Here is a 16,060-nt window from a genome sequence, read left to right on the forward strand (position 1 = left end):
GCTGGTTCCGCCCCGAGGGCACGGCCAAACGGGCCACCCAGGGTGATACCTGTCAGTGCAGGAGGACGGGAGGGTGGTGGGGGGTAATGCAGAAGGACGGCAGGGGCAAGGGGAGGAGGCACCAGTGAGGCTCCTTCACCAAGAGCAGGAGGCCAGGCCTCAGAGGGCCCCAGCCCACTAGTGCCCTGGGGCAGCGGCCTACAGAATCTGGGTGGGCGGGGGTGGGGCTCCAGTGCGGGGGCACCAGCACAGGCACCTGTGCCTCCCTGGGACACGAAGCCGGCTCCATTCCCCCCCGCCCCCCCGTGGGGGCCTAGACCACCCTGGGGCCAAGGCAGAGGCGAGGGGGAGCGTCCGGGCCGGGAAGCCAGGCGGGCCTCAGGCCCCAGGTGAGCAGGCGGCGTCCTTGTTCGTGGACAAGGAAAGCTTGGGCACTGCTTCCTAGCCTGGGGCCCAGGGGACCCCTCCTCCTCCAAGTGCCCACCGGGTAGTGCTGGAGAGGAGGGTCCAGGAGAGCAGATTCAGGCCAAGCTGAGTCCGATGAATGTCTGTGCTGCCTGAGTGTCTCTGCAGGGGGGCCTCCATCTGGGGGGGGGGGGTGTAGGCTGAGCCCCGTGGCCCCCTTCCAGGCATGTCTGTGGGTGCTCGCATGTTTAGGCTGGCAGGGACCGTGGGCATCCCCGAATGCCACCTGCCTATTTGAAAGTTCGGGAAACCAAGGGCTAGACTGACGGAGGGGCTCCTGTGTTCGCCTGGACTCGGGGACAGGGCTGTCCTGAGACCCACCTCCCCCCTTCCCTGCCACCACCATGTCTTCTGAGCTAGGGTCCACCTTTCTGGCCCTCCACCGATGGGCAGGGTCCCAGAGAGGGGGACTAGAAGCACGCCTCGGAAGGGTGAGCCCCCCGTGCACTGACCGCAGTGGACGTCCCAGACTACAGGACCGTGGGACCCGGGCTGCCTCTCCCATGCCCACGTCCTGGGCACGAATGCCGAGCACACTGCCCAGCTGAGGGGGTCTCGAAGTCAGCCTCCTCTGAGGGCAGGGCCTGTCTCGTTCGCCAAGTGGCTGTTCTCGGCCCCTCAGCTGAACGGCCCAACAGCGACATTTTAGGCTTGAAAGAGGTCAGCGCCTGAGGCCCTGACTGGGTCCCCGCCCCCAAGCTGCCCTGGCCTGGTGGCCTGGAGACCCCAAAGGAAAGGCATGGGGGAAAGGGCCAGCCCCTCCGCGCGGGGAGACCCGCCCCATCGCCACGTCCCCTCGGGGTCGGCAGCGGTGGCACGGGCAGTGGGCGGCATGGGAAGGCTGGCCTGGGGCTCTGCTCTGCCCGCCTTGTGCGGCCCGAGCGAGCCTCCGCCCGGCCCCGGGACAGCAGATGGCTGTCCACCGGCCGCTCAAGCCTCGGGCTGCCCCTGGATGCCGCGGCCAGCTTGCCACTCTCTCCAGGCCACCGTCAGCGCCACGGCTGCGGAGCTGAAGGCTCTGCAGGCCCAGTTCGAGGACGCCATCTCGGCCCATCAGAGAGAGGCCGCGGCTCTGAGAGACAGTCTCCGGGAGATGGCGGCAGAGAGAAGCAACGCCGGGAGAGAAGTGAGGGGGTGCCAGGGGAGGGGTGCCGAGAGAAGGGGGGAGAGGTGCCGGGGAGGGAGAGGGGTGCCCGGAGACCCATCCATCCCACCAGCCCTGGGCAGAGCCTGCGTGCGGTGGGTCTGGCCAGGCTCTGCCCACATGCAGCACGACGCACGGAGCCCAGGGGACTGGGCACTGGGTGGGGTGGAGCTGCCCTGGGGGTGCCCGGGGGGGGGGGGAGTAGAGGGGCAGAGGTGTGGGGGGTTTGTGGTGTTTCCGGGGCCGACCATGCGTGGACCCGGCCGCGGCCTCAAGGCTGCCGCAGGGGCCCCCAGGAGCCATGGGCTGGTGTCCTGCGGTGGGGGAGAGTCTCGGGCAGGGCAGGCCAGGCCAGGCTGCGGCCCAGCGGGCAAGCAAGACTGGGGAGGTGTTCCTGAGGGAGACACGACAGCACCTGGTGAGCCTGGGAGAGGGGAGGGCAGGAGGGCACGGGGATCTGGGCTGGGGGAGGGTGAGCCTGCGCCCAGGTGGGGCCGCGAGGACTGGGGGACCCGTGCCCTCCCCGGGCCAGGCGCCGAAGCCGGCAGGCAGCCCGCTGACCCAGAGCTCGGGGTGGGGGGGGGGGGCACAAGCAGGCACCGGCTGCTGAGGCAGCAGCAGAGAGAGGGGGCTCCTCAGCCCTCCCCCAGCGCCCCCAGGGGCAGGCCCCGTGGTGGAGGGAGAGGGAGGGAGAGAGCATGATTTAACATGACAAGCTGTTTACTTTGGCCCCCAAAGAGAAAGGTCTCCTTTCAACAGATTTCAAAGTCAGGCCCGGTCAGCGACCACACGGGGAAGCAAAATGCGATTTTAAAACTGGGGGCTGCAGGGGAGGGGCCAGGAGACTGGGGGCACATTTGTTCTGGAGAGGTGAAAGAGGAGAGAGCACAGGCCTCCCGAGGAGCTCAGGTTCCCAGAGAGGGGCCCCCGGAAAGGAAAGGGGGCCCCCGGGAAGGAGAGGAAACCCCTAGAAAGGAAAGGGCCCCAGGAAGGAGAGGGGAGTCCTGGAAAGGAGAGGAAACCCCCGGCAAGGAGAGGGGCCCCCAAAAGGAGAAGGAACCCCAGAAAGGGGAGGGAACCCCCAGAAAGGAGAGGGAACCCCTACAAAGGAAAGGGCCCCAGGAAGGAGAGGGGGGCCCCCGGGAAGGAGAGGGGAGTCCTGGAAAGGAGAGGAAACCCCCGGCAAGGAGAGGGGCCCCCAAAAGGAGAGGGAACCCCAGAAAGGGGAGGGAACCCCCAGAAAGGAGAGGGGCCCCAGCAAGCAGTGGGGGAGCAGGAGGCTGAGGCGGGGGCAGGAGGAGCAAGCCGGGGGAACGGCAGCACTGAAGAGCCTCCCAGGCGCCAGGCTGGCCCGGTCGCCATGGAAACCATAACGTTTTTCACAGCCTTTAAACTGAAGGAACGTCCAGGCTTCTCTCGGCACTGCCTGGAGTCCACACGTGTGTGCCTGCACACACACGTGAACCCACTGCACCGTTCACACCCCTGCCCACACGTGCACACGCATGCACACAAGTGACAGCGTACCTGTGCATGCACCCACACACACTCACCTGTGGACACAACACTCACAGGGAAACACGCGGACACCACAAAGCACGCACAAATGTGCCACAAGTAGTGCACACAGCCCTACATGCACTTACACGCACATACGTCATGCATGTGTGTGGGCACATGGGCACGCGTGTTCCTGCATGCGTGTGTACAGGTGCGCACGCCACACTCACACACGTCGCGTGCAGACACGCACGCTGACCACACATGTGCGTGCTCGCATGCACGGGCGAGAGCCCCTTACCGGCCCCTCCCCTGCCTTCCCTCAGGCGGTGCAGAGCCCTGGAACCACCTCCCTGCAGGAGATTTCAAAAGATGCTGTTTATACAATTTCTAGTAAAGAAATAATTATTATAATCACATTAAGTGATTTGGCTGTAAAATTCCTGTAAAGAGGATGGCTGTTCTCATGAGGCAGAGGGAAGCGGGTGGGGGTGCAGGGGTGAGGGGGGCCCTTCTCCAGCTTTGTTGTGCTCGTTTTCATCTCCTCTGCCCTGGGAAATGAAAACAGTTCCTTTTATGATGGATAGGGCCCTTTGCTGGTCCTTGACCTTCTCGGTGGATTTTTGCTGAGCTCGGCGGAAACTGCCCTGCACAGTTGTGGCTCCCATATGTGGGGGGTGGAAGGGGAGTGGGGCGGGGGGGGGGGGGGCTCAGGCCCTTCCCAAAAACAGAACAACAATAACAGCGGGCGGACACGGGAGCCAGGCTGGCCAGGGGCCTGGACAATGTCCCGCTGAAACGGCCAGCAAAGTGGGGTTTGCTCTTGGCAAACCAGCGCCTTGACATGGCTCAGAGTTTTTGCGGCTTCCCCTCTGTCGGCACGCCGCCGGCCCCCTCCACCTCCTCTCCACCTCCTCCTCGGGATACCCGAGCCTGAACGGAGCCCTCTCTAGAGTGTCCCGGTCAGGGCTGGAGCGCAGGCCTGGGAGGCGGGAGACCAGAGGTCCCGGCCGAGCCTGGAGATCTCCCTCACCAAAGTGCGGGCGCTGGGAGGTGGGCCGCCCCTGCCCTGGGTCTGCACTGGCTTCCAGACCCTCCCTCCAAGGGTCGAGGGGGAGGTGGTGCTGGGGCGAGGAGTGAGGAGGACCCCCGACCCCACCCTGACCCAGCTCTGGCCCTCACTCAGGCCCTGAGCTTCACACAACCACAGAACCCGCAAGCCCTGCCTAGAAGCCCCCAGAGGGCGTGGGGGTCCCGCTGTAGGGAGGATGGCGTGACGGGTGTCCCATTCTGGGCCTGGAACACGTCTGGTAGGGGCAGGGCATAGGACTCACACCTACAGCCTCTCCCCGCCCTCGGGTCAGCTTTTCAGAGCTTTCAAAGCAACCGGAGTCCGGGCTGCTGAGCCCTGAGACCAGGGTGGCCCCCACTGGCTCCAGAGCCTGCCCAGCCGGGGGCCTCTGCTGCCCCCCACCCGTTGGGTTTAGGGTGTCCCTGCTTCTGCGGAGCACTCTGTCCAGGGCCCTGGTGACAGTGAGAACCTGCCGCCCAAGCAAACTGGACAGCCTGGCCCGAGCCGGCCTTCGTGCTGCCAGAGAATTCTGAGGGCACCATCGCCCAGAGACCCACCCTCCCCTGCCTCCCACGTGACAGGGAGATGAGGGCCGAGGAGCAGGGGTCTCGAGCCAGGGCCACCTGCACGGCTACCCGCCCCAGGGCGGGCAGCAGCCCCAGTGCCACGGCATCACTGAAGGCCAGCAGGCAGCAGCGGGGGCGGGGGGCCGTCAAGCGGAGGCATCTGGACCCAGGAGGGGGCAGTACGGATGTGTGGGCACAGCCAGGTGCCACGCTGTCCCTGCTGTCTGGCGAGCAGCGTCCCCGGGGGCCAGGGAGGGAGCAAGGGCCCAGGGCCAGCAGGGCCAGACCGTCACCTCCCCGGTTCTGGGACCAGCCCTCGCGAGGCACCCTGCACCCCCAGGTGGGCAGAGCCAGGTGGTCTGCTTTTCTCTCAAGCACCTGGGCACATGGGGCTGGGGGCACCTGGGCGCTGCCGGACCAGAGCCAGAGGCCGATCGGCAGCTCCTACCTGCCCCCCCACCTGCCCGTGGCGCCCCGGCCCCCAGCGGCCCCGACAGCCTCGTGCCCCTTCCCCAGGCGGAGGGGCTGCGGGCACAGCTGGACGAGGCCCGGGAGGCACTGGCCGTGCTGCGCGGGGAGCTGCAGGGCAGCGAGGAGAGCCGCGAGGGGCTTCGCAGGGAGGCCCTGGAGGCCCGCCGGGCGCTGCGCGAGGAGGCCCTCGAGAAGGCTGTGCTGCAGAGCTCCAACACCGAGCTGCGGGCCGCTCTCCGCAGGGCCGAGCAGGACACGGCCAGGTATGAGCCCGAGCAGCATCCGTCAGGGGGCCTTCCCGGCCCCGAAATCCACCAGAGGGGCAGAGTGTGCGGGACGCGGGGTGTTCTACTGAGGCGGCCAGAGGATGGTGGGTGGGCTCACCAAGCTCACGGTGCCAGCTGTCCATCAGAAGGCTCTACGGTGCCCGCACACGAGCGGGGGCCTGTCCCTGCCCTCGGAGCATTCCCGTCCAGCGGGCCACACAAGCCCCAAGTGGTGGGCCAGAGACGGCCAAGGGCTGGGGAGTGGAGGGAGCAAGAGAGGCCTGTTCCAGGACTCTGGGAGGCCCCCCGTGGGAGGGACCGGGAGGCCGCCCCTCGCAGAGGGGCATTAGAGGTGCGGGCCTGGCGCTGGACACCGGGTCTCTGGGAGTGTGGCCGGAGCACGGAGTAGGGTGGAGGGAAGGTCTAGAGACGTGGAGAGGGGCAGATCCGGCTGGGCACCCGGACCTAGTATGCCCGAGGGGACCGGCCCCAGGCAGCCCCGAGGAGGCTGGGCTCTGGGACACCGCAGAGCCGAGACACGGGGGGAGGCATCCGGCCGGAGTGAGGCGGGCGGCGGGAAGGTCTCTGCGGGACCTGCTGGAGCCCCAGCCTGTGACACTCTGCTCAGTTTTCAGAGGTCCAAGGAAGAAAGGGAACAGAAGGTGCTGGTCCTGGAGGAGGCGCGAGCAGCGGCCCAGAAGGAGGCCTGTGAGCTGCGGGCCAGCCTACGGGAGGTGCAGCAGGCTCGCGCCGACGCCCGCCAGGAGCTCCAGGAGCTGGGCACACAGGTGAGGGCAGCCGTCCTGGAGCCCCGCCCCCACAGAGATGTCCCCTCCCCCCTCTGTCCGGCTCCCCCAGGTGCCTCCAGGGCACCCGCTGGACCCCGGAGCCCGAGCTCCAAGACATGGCCTCGCTGTCTGTGCCTTTGGAACATTCTGTCCCCACACTTGCAGCCTCAGCTGGAGGGCCCTGCTCAGACTCGTGGGGCTCCCGGCTGGGTCTGCCCCATGGGGTACGGATGACAAGCCTCAAGATTAATGGCTGAAAACGACCACTTGGACGCCCGTGGCCCCTGAGATCAGGAATGCGGCGAGGGCACAGAGGGGCGCCTTGGCTCTGCCCGACGGTGCACGCGCCAAGAAGACTCCACGGCGGGAGGCCTGATGGCAGGGCTGGGCTCACCGGCAGGCGGCCTTGCTCGCGGGGTCGGTGGCCGTACCGGCTGCCGGCTGGGCACCTCCCGGCCCGGAGGTGGGGCTCGGAGCAGGGTCTCGGAGACCACCTGCATGGCTTCGTCCATCTGCCTCGGTCTCCAGAGTCAAGGGCCACTCACACCGAGTTCACTCGGTTTCGGGACCGCTCAGAAGAGGGGCCTAGATACTCCTCCAGGTGGGAGGCCGGTCCAAACATCCGCAGTCGTTGTGAGTGGGCCATGAGTGGGCCTCTGCAGCCTGGGAGTGGGCCGTGAGGTGCACGGGGAGGAGAAACCCGGGGTCCAGTGCTCCTTCCAGGCCAGGCGTGTGCTGCACCGCCCTCCCTCCTCCCTGCCCCACCACTGACCCCCCCGTGAGGAAGGTCTAGCGCCTTCCTTTTCAGATGAGGACATCGAGACACAGAGACATGTGTCGGACCAGGGTCCCCGAGGGTGACAGCCAGCGAGGGGCCCAGCCCGCTCCTTGCCCACGGGGTGTCCTGGCCTCAGACAAAAACGGCTTCAGGAGTCCATCAGCTACAAGGGCATGGTCTCGGAGGGCACCCCCACCACCCACATCCCCCATCGCCCAGAACTGGGCTTGGCCAGAGTGGGGGGCGGCGCTGCCCAGGAGGAAGGCTCCCTCCCCAGCACGTGTGAGCAGAGGCAGGGGCCCAGGAGGGGCCCGGCGACCCCCTCGGTGCCACCCCACACTCGCAGGTGAACATGCTGCGGGCTGAGAACCGGAGAAAGAACGTGGGGACTGGGTGCCACCAGGGCCGAGGGACAGGGGTGCTGACTGAACGAATGCAGGCAAAGCGGGGACCCCCTGCATCTCCTAAGGTTCTCGTGTTTTAGAAAGGGACAGTCTCGCCCAGGGGACGTGAGAGTTCTGAGCCAGGGGACAGGCAAGAGCCCCCAAATGCCCAATTGTCAAAGAGCCTCTGGATTCGGAGTGACACCTACACCCACGCCTGCACGTGTGTTCCCACAGCCTGGCCCGCCTGGGACCCCCTGGTCCGGACCCAAAATCACGCACACGGCGGCTGCACTGAGCACCCACCGTGCACAGAGAACCTGGACTCTCCTCCCACGACCTATGTGACCCCTGTGTGACCTCACGGCTCCTCACTTCTACCCGTGAATGGGGTCGTTAACACTGTGGCCACCCGGAGAGGAAATGGGGTGGGGCCCGGCCCTGCCCCCTGTGCCAGGGCTTACGGTCTGGCAGAGGCTCTGTGGCCTCAAGCCGGGAGCCTGGCTGCCTCCCCCAAGCCTGTCACTGCCCTAGGGGTGACGTGACCCTGTCTATTCCGTCATTCACTCACAGGTATTTAGGGGGCACCTTGTGTGAGCGGAGGCCCCATCCCAGGGGCTAAGCGGCAGAGGCCAGGCTGTGACCAGGGTCTGCAGAGGCAGACAAGGTGGCCTCATTGGAGACGACGGGACGGGTGGCTACCGAGGGGCAGGAGGTCAGGTAGGGCCCCTCCGCACCCAGGCCAGGCCGCCAGAGAAGAGAGGGGCCTGGGACCCAGCAGACCCGAGGGGTGAGCGTGGAAGGGTAGAAAGAGTGACCCAGGTACGAGAGGCCCAGGACCGGCCTCCCAGAGGCCAGGTGAGGAGAGGCTGGTTTACCCCCGTGCCACCCCGCGCAAGCCCGTGGTGTTGCATCAGGCCCCCTGAGGCTCCCCGGCCCTGGTCTCAGGACGATGCTGACCCAGCCTTTGCTACCACAGGCCAAGAGCAGCCACAGACGAGCATGGGGCTGGCTCGAGGCAGCCGGTCCCCTGCCACAGGAGGGGACAGCCTAGGGCCAACAGCTGGCTGGGGGGTTCACGAGTCTGAAAGGACGCCTGCCAGGATGTGCTCTGTGGTCCTGAGGTGCCCCTCTCCACCTGGGCTCAGGGGCCCCCACGGCCAAACACGGGCTGGGAGGCAGGTCCGAGGTGCCCCTGGCCGTGACATGCCAAGCAGGGAGTGAGGACAAGAGGCCTGGGGGCGAGGTGCGGAGGGCAGGTGGCTCTGGGACAAAGGGCTTCTACGTGAGCCCTCATGACCCTCCCACAGGTCCTGAGGCTGCGGCGGGAGCTGGAAGAGGCGGAGGCTGGAGCTGAGGCCCGAAAGCAGCAGCTGGAGGAGGGCCTCTGCCAGAGCCGGGGGGCCGAGCGGACCCTCCGGGCCGAGCTGCACATGGTCACGGGGAAGCTGCAGCAGGCCGGTAGCGTGGCCGACGGCCTCCAGGCTCGCCTGGACGAGGCCGGCCGCCGGCTCCACAGCCTGGAAGGGGAGCTGGCCCAGGCTGAAGGTGCCAGGCGGCACGCGGAGGCCCAGCTGGGCCAGCTGTGGTCCACCCTGTGCCGCGGCCTGGGGCTGCGGGGACGAGGCCCCTCAGGCTCCCCCGAGTGGCCCGGCTTCCCCAGTACAGGTCAGTGTCCTCAGTGGCTTCGGGTAGGCTCCTGTCCCGGCTCTGGCACCCACCCAGGACACCCCCTCCCCTCCCTGGGCCTCACGACCCACACAGTGAGGGGCCTGGACCCCGTGCCCCCGCAAGCTCCCTGGGGGTGGGGACAAGCAGAGAAAGGGGGGGCAGGGCACCTGCATGCCTGTCACCAAGTCCCCACCACGTCCCCACCACATCCCCTCCGCTGCCACTGTCCTGCAGGCTCAGATAGCATCCAGAGCGCCAGCCCCCCGACCAGGTCCGGCTCACCACTCCGATGGCCCTCACTGGCACCTGGGGACCCCTGCCCAGATGTGGACGTGGACTCTGTGCGAGACGCCCTGACAGACTTTGTGCAGAAACTGCGGGTTGCCCAGAGGGAACGGGTAAGGGGGGCGGAGAGGACATGCCCCGGGGGCCCCCAGAAACATGGAGATGCTGCCCGTCACTCTGCTGTCCATCTGTCCATCCACCCCAGATATGCTGAGGCCCTGGAGGGCCCTGGGGTCACCGGGCGCCTCAGCGCTCAGACTGTCCTTTGTTGGGCGTGACAGATAGCAACAAACACCACAGTCCCTCAAAACTCAGCTGCCGCCCCAACGGCTCAGGCAGGGCTTCCTCCCTTACTCCCAATTAGCAGCAGAGGCCCTGGCGCCAGGCGCCACTATGATGCCCACCGGGGTCCAGGTCAGCGTGCCCGAGCCCCCCAAACCTCCAGCCGGACACCTCGGCCCCCACTCACCCACCGGGCTGCCCCCTGACCTGGGTCCTTCCGCCCAGGACGACTGGCACCTCCAGGTGGTGAGCCTGAGCAGCCGGCTGAGTGAGGCAGAGCGCGAGCGTGCCCAAGCCCAGAGCCACGCGGCACGGCTGCAGGAGGCACTGGCAGAGGCGGAGGAAGGTGACCCCCTTCCCTCGCCCCGTCCCCGAACGCCGCTGACAGGGCCACATCGCCACCTCCCGGGCTTCCCCCCAAGCACCCCACCCTGGCGGCCGGGAGGGTTCAGTCCTGGAAGCTGCTCGGGCGTGGGCCAGCGTGTCGCCGGGTGTGCCCGGCCCTCTCACAGTGGCTCCCCGTCACCAGGGGATGCGGTCCAGAGACCTTGCAGGGTCTGCAGACCCTCCTCCCACCACACTGACCTCCCAGAACCCGATTCCACAGCCATGAGGCCATCTCTCCGTCAGGTCTCTGACCCCTGTCACCACCGAGAGCGCCCCTGGCCTGCTGGTCGCCCCATTGCATCACGTGCCCTCCTCCCTCCGTTAGTGGGTCTGCCCAGGAGGTGTCTGGAAGGAGGAATGTGTGTGGAAGGAAAGAACCTGGGAGAGAAGGAGCAGGCAGAGGGAGCCAGGACTCCAGACCCGCCCCCAGGGACCCTCAAGTGGCAGGGAATTGTCAGACGGGCGGTCGGGGGGGGGGGGGGGAGGGGGCTCCAGCCCCCACCGTCTAGCTCCCAGTCACTTAGCCAGCCTGTGAAATGGGCAGGGGCGACCCCCATGTGGTGGCCGCACTGACCTTGGGAGCCAGGCAAGCAAGCACCCTGCTTGCCCCGCAGCCCGGCGCCAGGCGGAGAGTGAGAGGCGCAGGGCCCAGGCAGCGCGCGCCCTGCAGGAGGAGGCGCTCCGGGGCCTGGAGGAGCAGCACCGGGCTCGCAGGCGGGCGGCCAGCTGGGAGAAGCAGAGGCTCCAGGTGGGGCACGCAGCTGGCGGGGACCTGGGGACGGAGGGGGGTGAGGGGGTGGCTTCTGGGGGGGCGGAGGTTTGGGGTCCCCATGGGCAGAAACACAACTGGGCTGGAGCAGGTGGCCTCGAGGGCTGTGGTGGCCCCACAGCGCTCATCGGGGGCATCCCCTGGCAGAGCTGCCTTGGAGGTGGTCCCAGCCCTTATTTGACAGATTAGGAAAACTGAGCCTTAGGGAGCACCCTGAAAGACAGAGCTGGCGAGGCCCGGAGCCAGGGGCAGACCCCCAGGGCAGGAGGGGCGGGCCGCGCCCCATTTTACGTGCGTTCACGGGTGTGTGTTCTGTGCGTGCTTGAAAATAAGGCTTTCCGTTTGCAGGGTACACATTTTGAAAAGAATGTATTAAGTCAACCTTTACAACCATGTCAGTCACATACTCCAGGTTGGATCTGTCTCTCGAGTTTATGAAAACCGGGCGTGAAGTGCTGAATTTTGCCATCAGGGTGGGGGCAGGGAGGGCAATCCCTCCTTTTGTCTGTAAGGGTCTTTGGTTTATACATTTCTAGGACACGTTCTTCACAACTTGAAGCTTCTTGGCCGCTCTGCCTCTTACCAGCCTAGAGCTCCCAGTGCCTGTTCTGTGCCATTTGTCCTGAGTCTGCTGTGCCTGACACGTGCAGTGGCCACCCCCCATCCCCAGGTCCCGGCCCCGCACTCCCGCCCTGTATGTTTTCGGTCAGCATTTATTTCATCCGCCTGGCCTTGGTTTCAAGCCCACCTCGGAGCGTGTGCCTTTTCCGAAGGAATTTATCCCGCTTACAAGTTTTGCAATAATTTATTTGCTCTGGTTTTCTTTGGTTGCTGACAGGATCCTTGCTGATTTAATGCTTCCTCACGACTTCCATGCCAGCTTTTTATTTCAGGGTTATTTGCTCCCCCTGCCCCCTTCCATGGCGGTGGGAGTGTGGCAAAAGTGAGCACAGCAGCCGACGTGTCACCGCGCTGTGCACAGGGGACGCCTCTGGCTCCCCGCCCCTCCCCCCACAAGGGCTCCGCACCTGTGTCCAGGGGCTCTCCCCTGGGCCCCTCCCCTGCTCCAGATGGCCCTGCCTCCACCTTTCTTCTGAGTGCCCGGCGGGGGTCCATGAAGCGCCTGCCCCTGAATTGGAACCCCTCCTCCTGTCTGCAGGAGGCTCTGTACTCACAGCAGCCCACACTGTGTTCCTTTCCGACCGCTACGCAGCCATTGCCGCAGACTGATGACTGAACCCCGGGCAGCTTGAGCTGCCAGCCCCACGGGGGGGCGGGGTCCCACCTGGCACAGCGGGGGGCTCTTGGCAGGGGGTGGGGAGCCACTTCCTTACCTGAGGCAGACTCTTCGCAGCCCATTTCCTGGCTGAGGAGCCAGCGGCTTCTGGGGGCTTCTCCGGCTCCGGCTTGGGCCTTCCCGTCGGCCCTCACGACAGCACGGCAGCGACGGCAGGACCCCCACACAGCCCCCTTCCCACTCGAACCCCACGGCCGCTGCTCTGCCACCAGCCCGCCGGGCCCGTGGGAGTCACCAGGCCCACCTGGGTCATCCCCCTTTGGTTAACTCAGAGCCACTGAGGAGTCACCTTAATCACGTCTGCAACAGGTCCTAACGTGGTCACAGGGTGGCCCTGGGGTAACCCTGGGGCTGCGGGGCACAGGCCAGGTCAGAACTCTGCCAGCCACACCCGGTGTCAGCAGTGGGCCCAGCAGGTCGGTGGGGACGCGGTGAGCGAGGCTCACGACCCATCTCCCCGGGGAGGGGCCTGTTTCTACTCGGACTTCTTTTCTTGTTTGCCCCGTGACCCCAGGCTCAGACAGTTCCAGAAAGGTAATATCTAGGTGGTTTGAATCGTTCCTTCCAGAGAGGAAGCCAGAAGGTCCGTTTATCTTGGAAATTCAAAAACGTTCGCCAAACGTGGATTTGTTCCCTCTGTTATCTTAGCCTGTGCGTTATCTCCACTTGCAGAGTCGAATCTGTCTTCGGTCGACGCACGTTATTTCCACCTAAAAACCACCGCTTCTCCCCCACCCTCTTCCCACTCTTTTGTCCTGAAATTCACTGCAGCCCAGCCTTGCTCTCTGGGCCTTTTCCTCCTTGTTCATCTTGAATGTCACCTCTTGTCACTGGCTCCCTGCCACGTCCCAGAGAACTTCGGGTCTTTATCTAGGTTAGTTCATCTGACTGCCATGTCTAACCTAGTCCCTGTCCTCATGCCTGGATTGGTCCTTGTGGGGTTTGGGGGGGTTTGTTTTGTTTTTTTTGAGAGAGAGTGCTTGCAAGTGCGGGGACGGGGGCAGAGGGGGACAGAGAGAGAGAGAGAGAGAGAGAGAGAGAGAGAGAATCCCAAATCCCAAGCAGGCTCCACGACCGGTGCAGAGCCTGATGCAGGGCTGGATCCCACAACCCCGGGAACATGACCTAAGCTGAAATCGGGAGTCAGACACTCACCCGACTGAGCCACCCAGGCACCCCGGTCCTTGTGTTTTTAATCTCGATTGTTCCCTCTCTGGCTCCCCTTCATGAGAGCGTCAGCGAACCTTTCCTGACACCTGTTCCCATTTCTTGCAATAACTCTGTTCTCTTTTAACTCAATACCCTCAGATCTGATCCCTCGGACTGACTTTGTCTCTTGAACCACAGTTGATTGCTGCTGTCGAGATTTTCTTCCTCCGCACGTCTTCAAAGAAGGGGGTCTGGTCTTGTTCAAAGTCAGGAGTGGAGAGAAACCCACCTGGGACTTCACATGTCCCTGTCCAGATATTTCAGGCCCAAAGTGAAAGGCAGAGAGAAAGGGGGAGCCATGGGGACCCACGGGGACCTTGGGGGCTGTGGGGAGCAGGCAGGGCAGCAGGGGCAGCACGGGGGGCACCAGGGACAGGGAGGGTGAAGGCCCTGTTCTCAGGGGCACGGCTGGCTGTGGTGGCTGTGGTGGCTGGGGTCCCCTCCTCTCCAGCACTTGCCTGCCAGGGGACTGGGGGCCTTCGTGACCTCGTCCTTATTAGCCTGCCCTCCAGCCCCCGGCCCAGGCCCCGAGTCAGCGTCCCCAAGGTTCTGTGAGGTTTCCACACATGGGTGCAGAAGGCTCTTCTGGATGTTGTTCAAACCTTCTCTACCCCTGTTCGTTTTCCTGCTTGATTAAGAATTTCCTCAACTTTTCAGCAAAGTCTATGTGCTACAATCCATCCGTTGTTCTCAGAACTCTAGTGATTCTCCTATTTTTAGGCCACTTGGTTCTGTGTGCCTCTACCTCGCGGGAACCCCCAAAATCTCTGATCTCCAGGTCTGAGGACGGTCTTTCCCAATTTTTAAATGTTTACTTATCTATTTTGAAAGAGAGAGTGTGTGAAAGGGGGAGGGGCAGGGAGAGAGGGAGACGGAGGATCCAAAGCAGGCTCCGCACTGTCAGCACAGAGCCCAACGTGGGGGTCGAATCCAGAAACCGTCATGACCTGACTGAAGTCGGATGCTCGACCGACTGAGCCACCCAGGCACCCCTTACCCAGTGTTTTAACCTGTCGGCCATTGAGGTGGGCACCCGGGAGGGGGATTCAGACGCACCTAAGGCGCAGAGGCCCCAGGCCCTTTTGACCAACAGCAAATCCCAGCTGCAGCGTCTGCAGCCAGAGGGGCTCCGGTGGCGTGGCCACACGCCCCACCGCCCACGCCCCCACCGTCCGTCACGTGGCCAAGCCGCCAGCACGTGCTAGAGCGAGGTCTGCGTCTGACACGGCTGCTTTCACTTTCATGGCTGGGTTTTCCCCCCGGTTCACGTGAGCCAATGTGTTTGTCAAGAGAAAGTCAATTAAAAACATATTTTCCTAACTAAATGGTAGGCTGTGCTATGCAAACAGTAAGATTCTTGTTTGAGAGCAAATCCCTCCCCGTTTCCAGGGCCACCCTGGGAACTCGAGAGATCAACAGGGCAGAACCCAGCGCAGAGCGCTGGGACACGCGCCCAACACCGCACCCGGGGGTCCTCAGAGCAAGCGGGGGTGCGGGCCCACACACGCCCCCAGGGAGAAGGGGTGTCCCCCCATCAGAGCCAGGTCACAGCCTGCCGGGCATCCGACCTGCCCTAGCCCCCAGGGCCCCGCACACGCCCTCTTCTCCTGAGCGCGCTCCTCCGGGCCCTAAACAGCGTCAGTCAGGTCCCAGAAGCAAAGCCGCGAGCCGCTCGGCCTCGTGGACTGGCAGGCCGTGCCGTGCGGGTCGGCGGGCCCACCCAAGCCTGGAGCGGACGCCCGCCGTTAGTGACGACTGTCTGCATCTGTACCCCCTCAGGGCGCCGCACTTGCCAGACTTTGGGCACAAAGATTATTTTATCCTCATGCGGTCAGTTGGTGAGCTTCCGCCGCCACCTGCGAGACACGGAGCGGCCAAGGTCAGGTTCCCGAGACGCACGGGACTTGCCCGCAGACGCTCCTCACCTCACTCACTCCACACGCCACCTCACTGCCTCTCCCCTGCTCCTCCCGAGGCGATGCGGGGGCCGCCGGGGGCCGCCTCTCCCCTTGGGGCGGCTGTTGTCATCTGGACCTCCGTCCACCTTGTATTTTTAAATGCCAAGGACCTGCACACGCTATTTGACATTCTATCACACATGTAGCTAGGTCTCTGGTTGGACCCGTTTTGTACCTGAGGCTCTATCTTATTTATACCTGTGGCTGTGTCTGTGTCTTGGCCTCGAAGGCTTCTAGCTGCTTCTCTTAATCTGACCTGCCAACAGTGCCTCTGTTTTACTGGTCTTTTCAAAAGAACCAACTTGACCTCTTCTCGCATTTTTGCCTACAATTATTCATTCCAGCTTATATTAACATCCTCTCTTGTGTTTTTGTAATTTCCCTCATTTCTTAAACTGAGTAAGTGATGTATTTATGTTTGAGTTTCCTCCCTCAATAGAGCATTCCGCGTTATCACAGTTTCCTTCCTTGTGGGCCCGTGTGCACCATGGGTTTCTGACATGAATTCTTTTTCTTTTTACCACTTTTCTAAGAGTTTCAGTTTTTACTTCTCAAAAGAATGATGACACATCTGTCTCTCTTTTGGTTGCCGTGTCCGGTCGCACCGCTGAGGGGGTGAGGCTCAAGGGCCGTTAGGAGCTTTTGATTAGCTTCCGGACGGATCTGCGTTTATGGTCCTGCTTTGTAGGTTGTCGGTTGTTTGCTCTCTTGGTTTGGTTTTGTCTGTTTGTTTATGGTATGTTTGGAGGGAAACTGGGCAACGTTTACA

The 16,060-nt window shown here is 64.0% G+C and overlaps 1 protein-coding gene across 1 annotated transcript in view; it reads left to right on the forward strand.

Moving 5' to 3' along the window:
* CROCC2 (ciliary rootlet coiled-coil, rootletin family member 2) overlaps nt 1–16,060 on the forward strand; it is a 74,312-nt gene that overhangs the window by 45,979 nt on the left and 12,273 nt on the right. Inside the window, 8 exon segments of the mRNA XM_053203868.1 lie at nt 1,448–1,591; nt 5,264–5,481; nt 6,113–6,272; nt 7,397–7,432; nt 8,651–9,101; nt 9,339–9,502; nt 9,897–10,017; nt 10,673–10,806. Coding sequence (XP_053059843.1) covers nt 1,448–1,591; nt 5,264–5,481; nt 6,113–6,272; nt 7,397–7,432; nt 8,651–9,101; nt 9,339–9,502; nt 9,897–10,017; nt 10,673–10,806 — 1,428 coding nt within the window.

The sequence above is a fragment of the Acinonyx jubatus genome, chromosome C1 (assembly GCF_027475565.1).
Source record: "Acinonyx jubatus isolate Ajub_Pintada_27869175 chromosome C1, VMU_Ajub_asm_v1.0, whole genome shotgun sequence".
Classification (NCBI taxonomy): Eukaryota; Metazoa; Chordata; class Mammalia; order Carnivora; family Felidae; genus Acinonyx; species Acinonyx jubatus.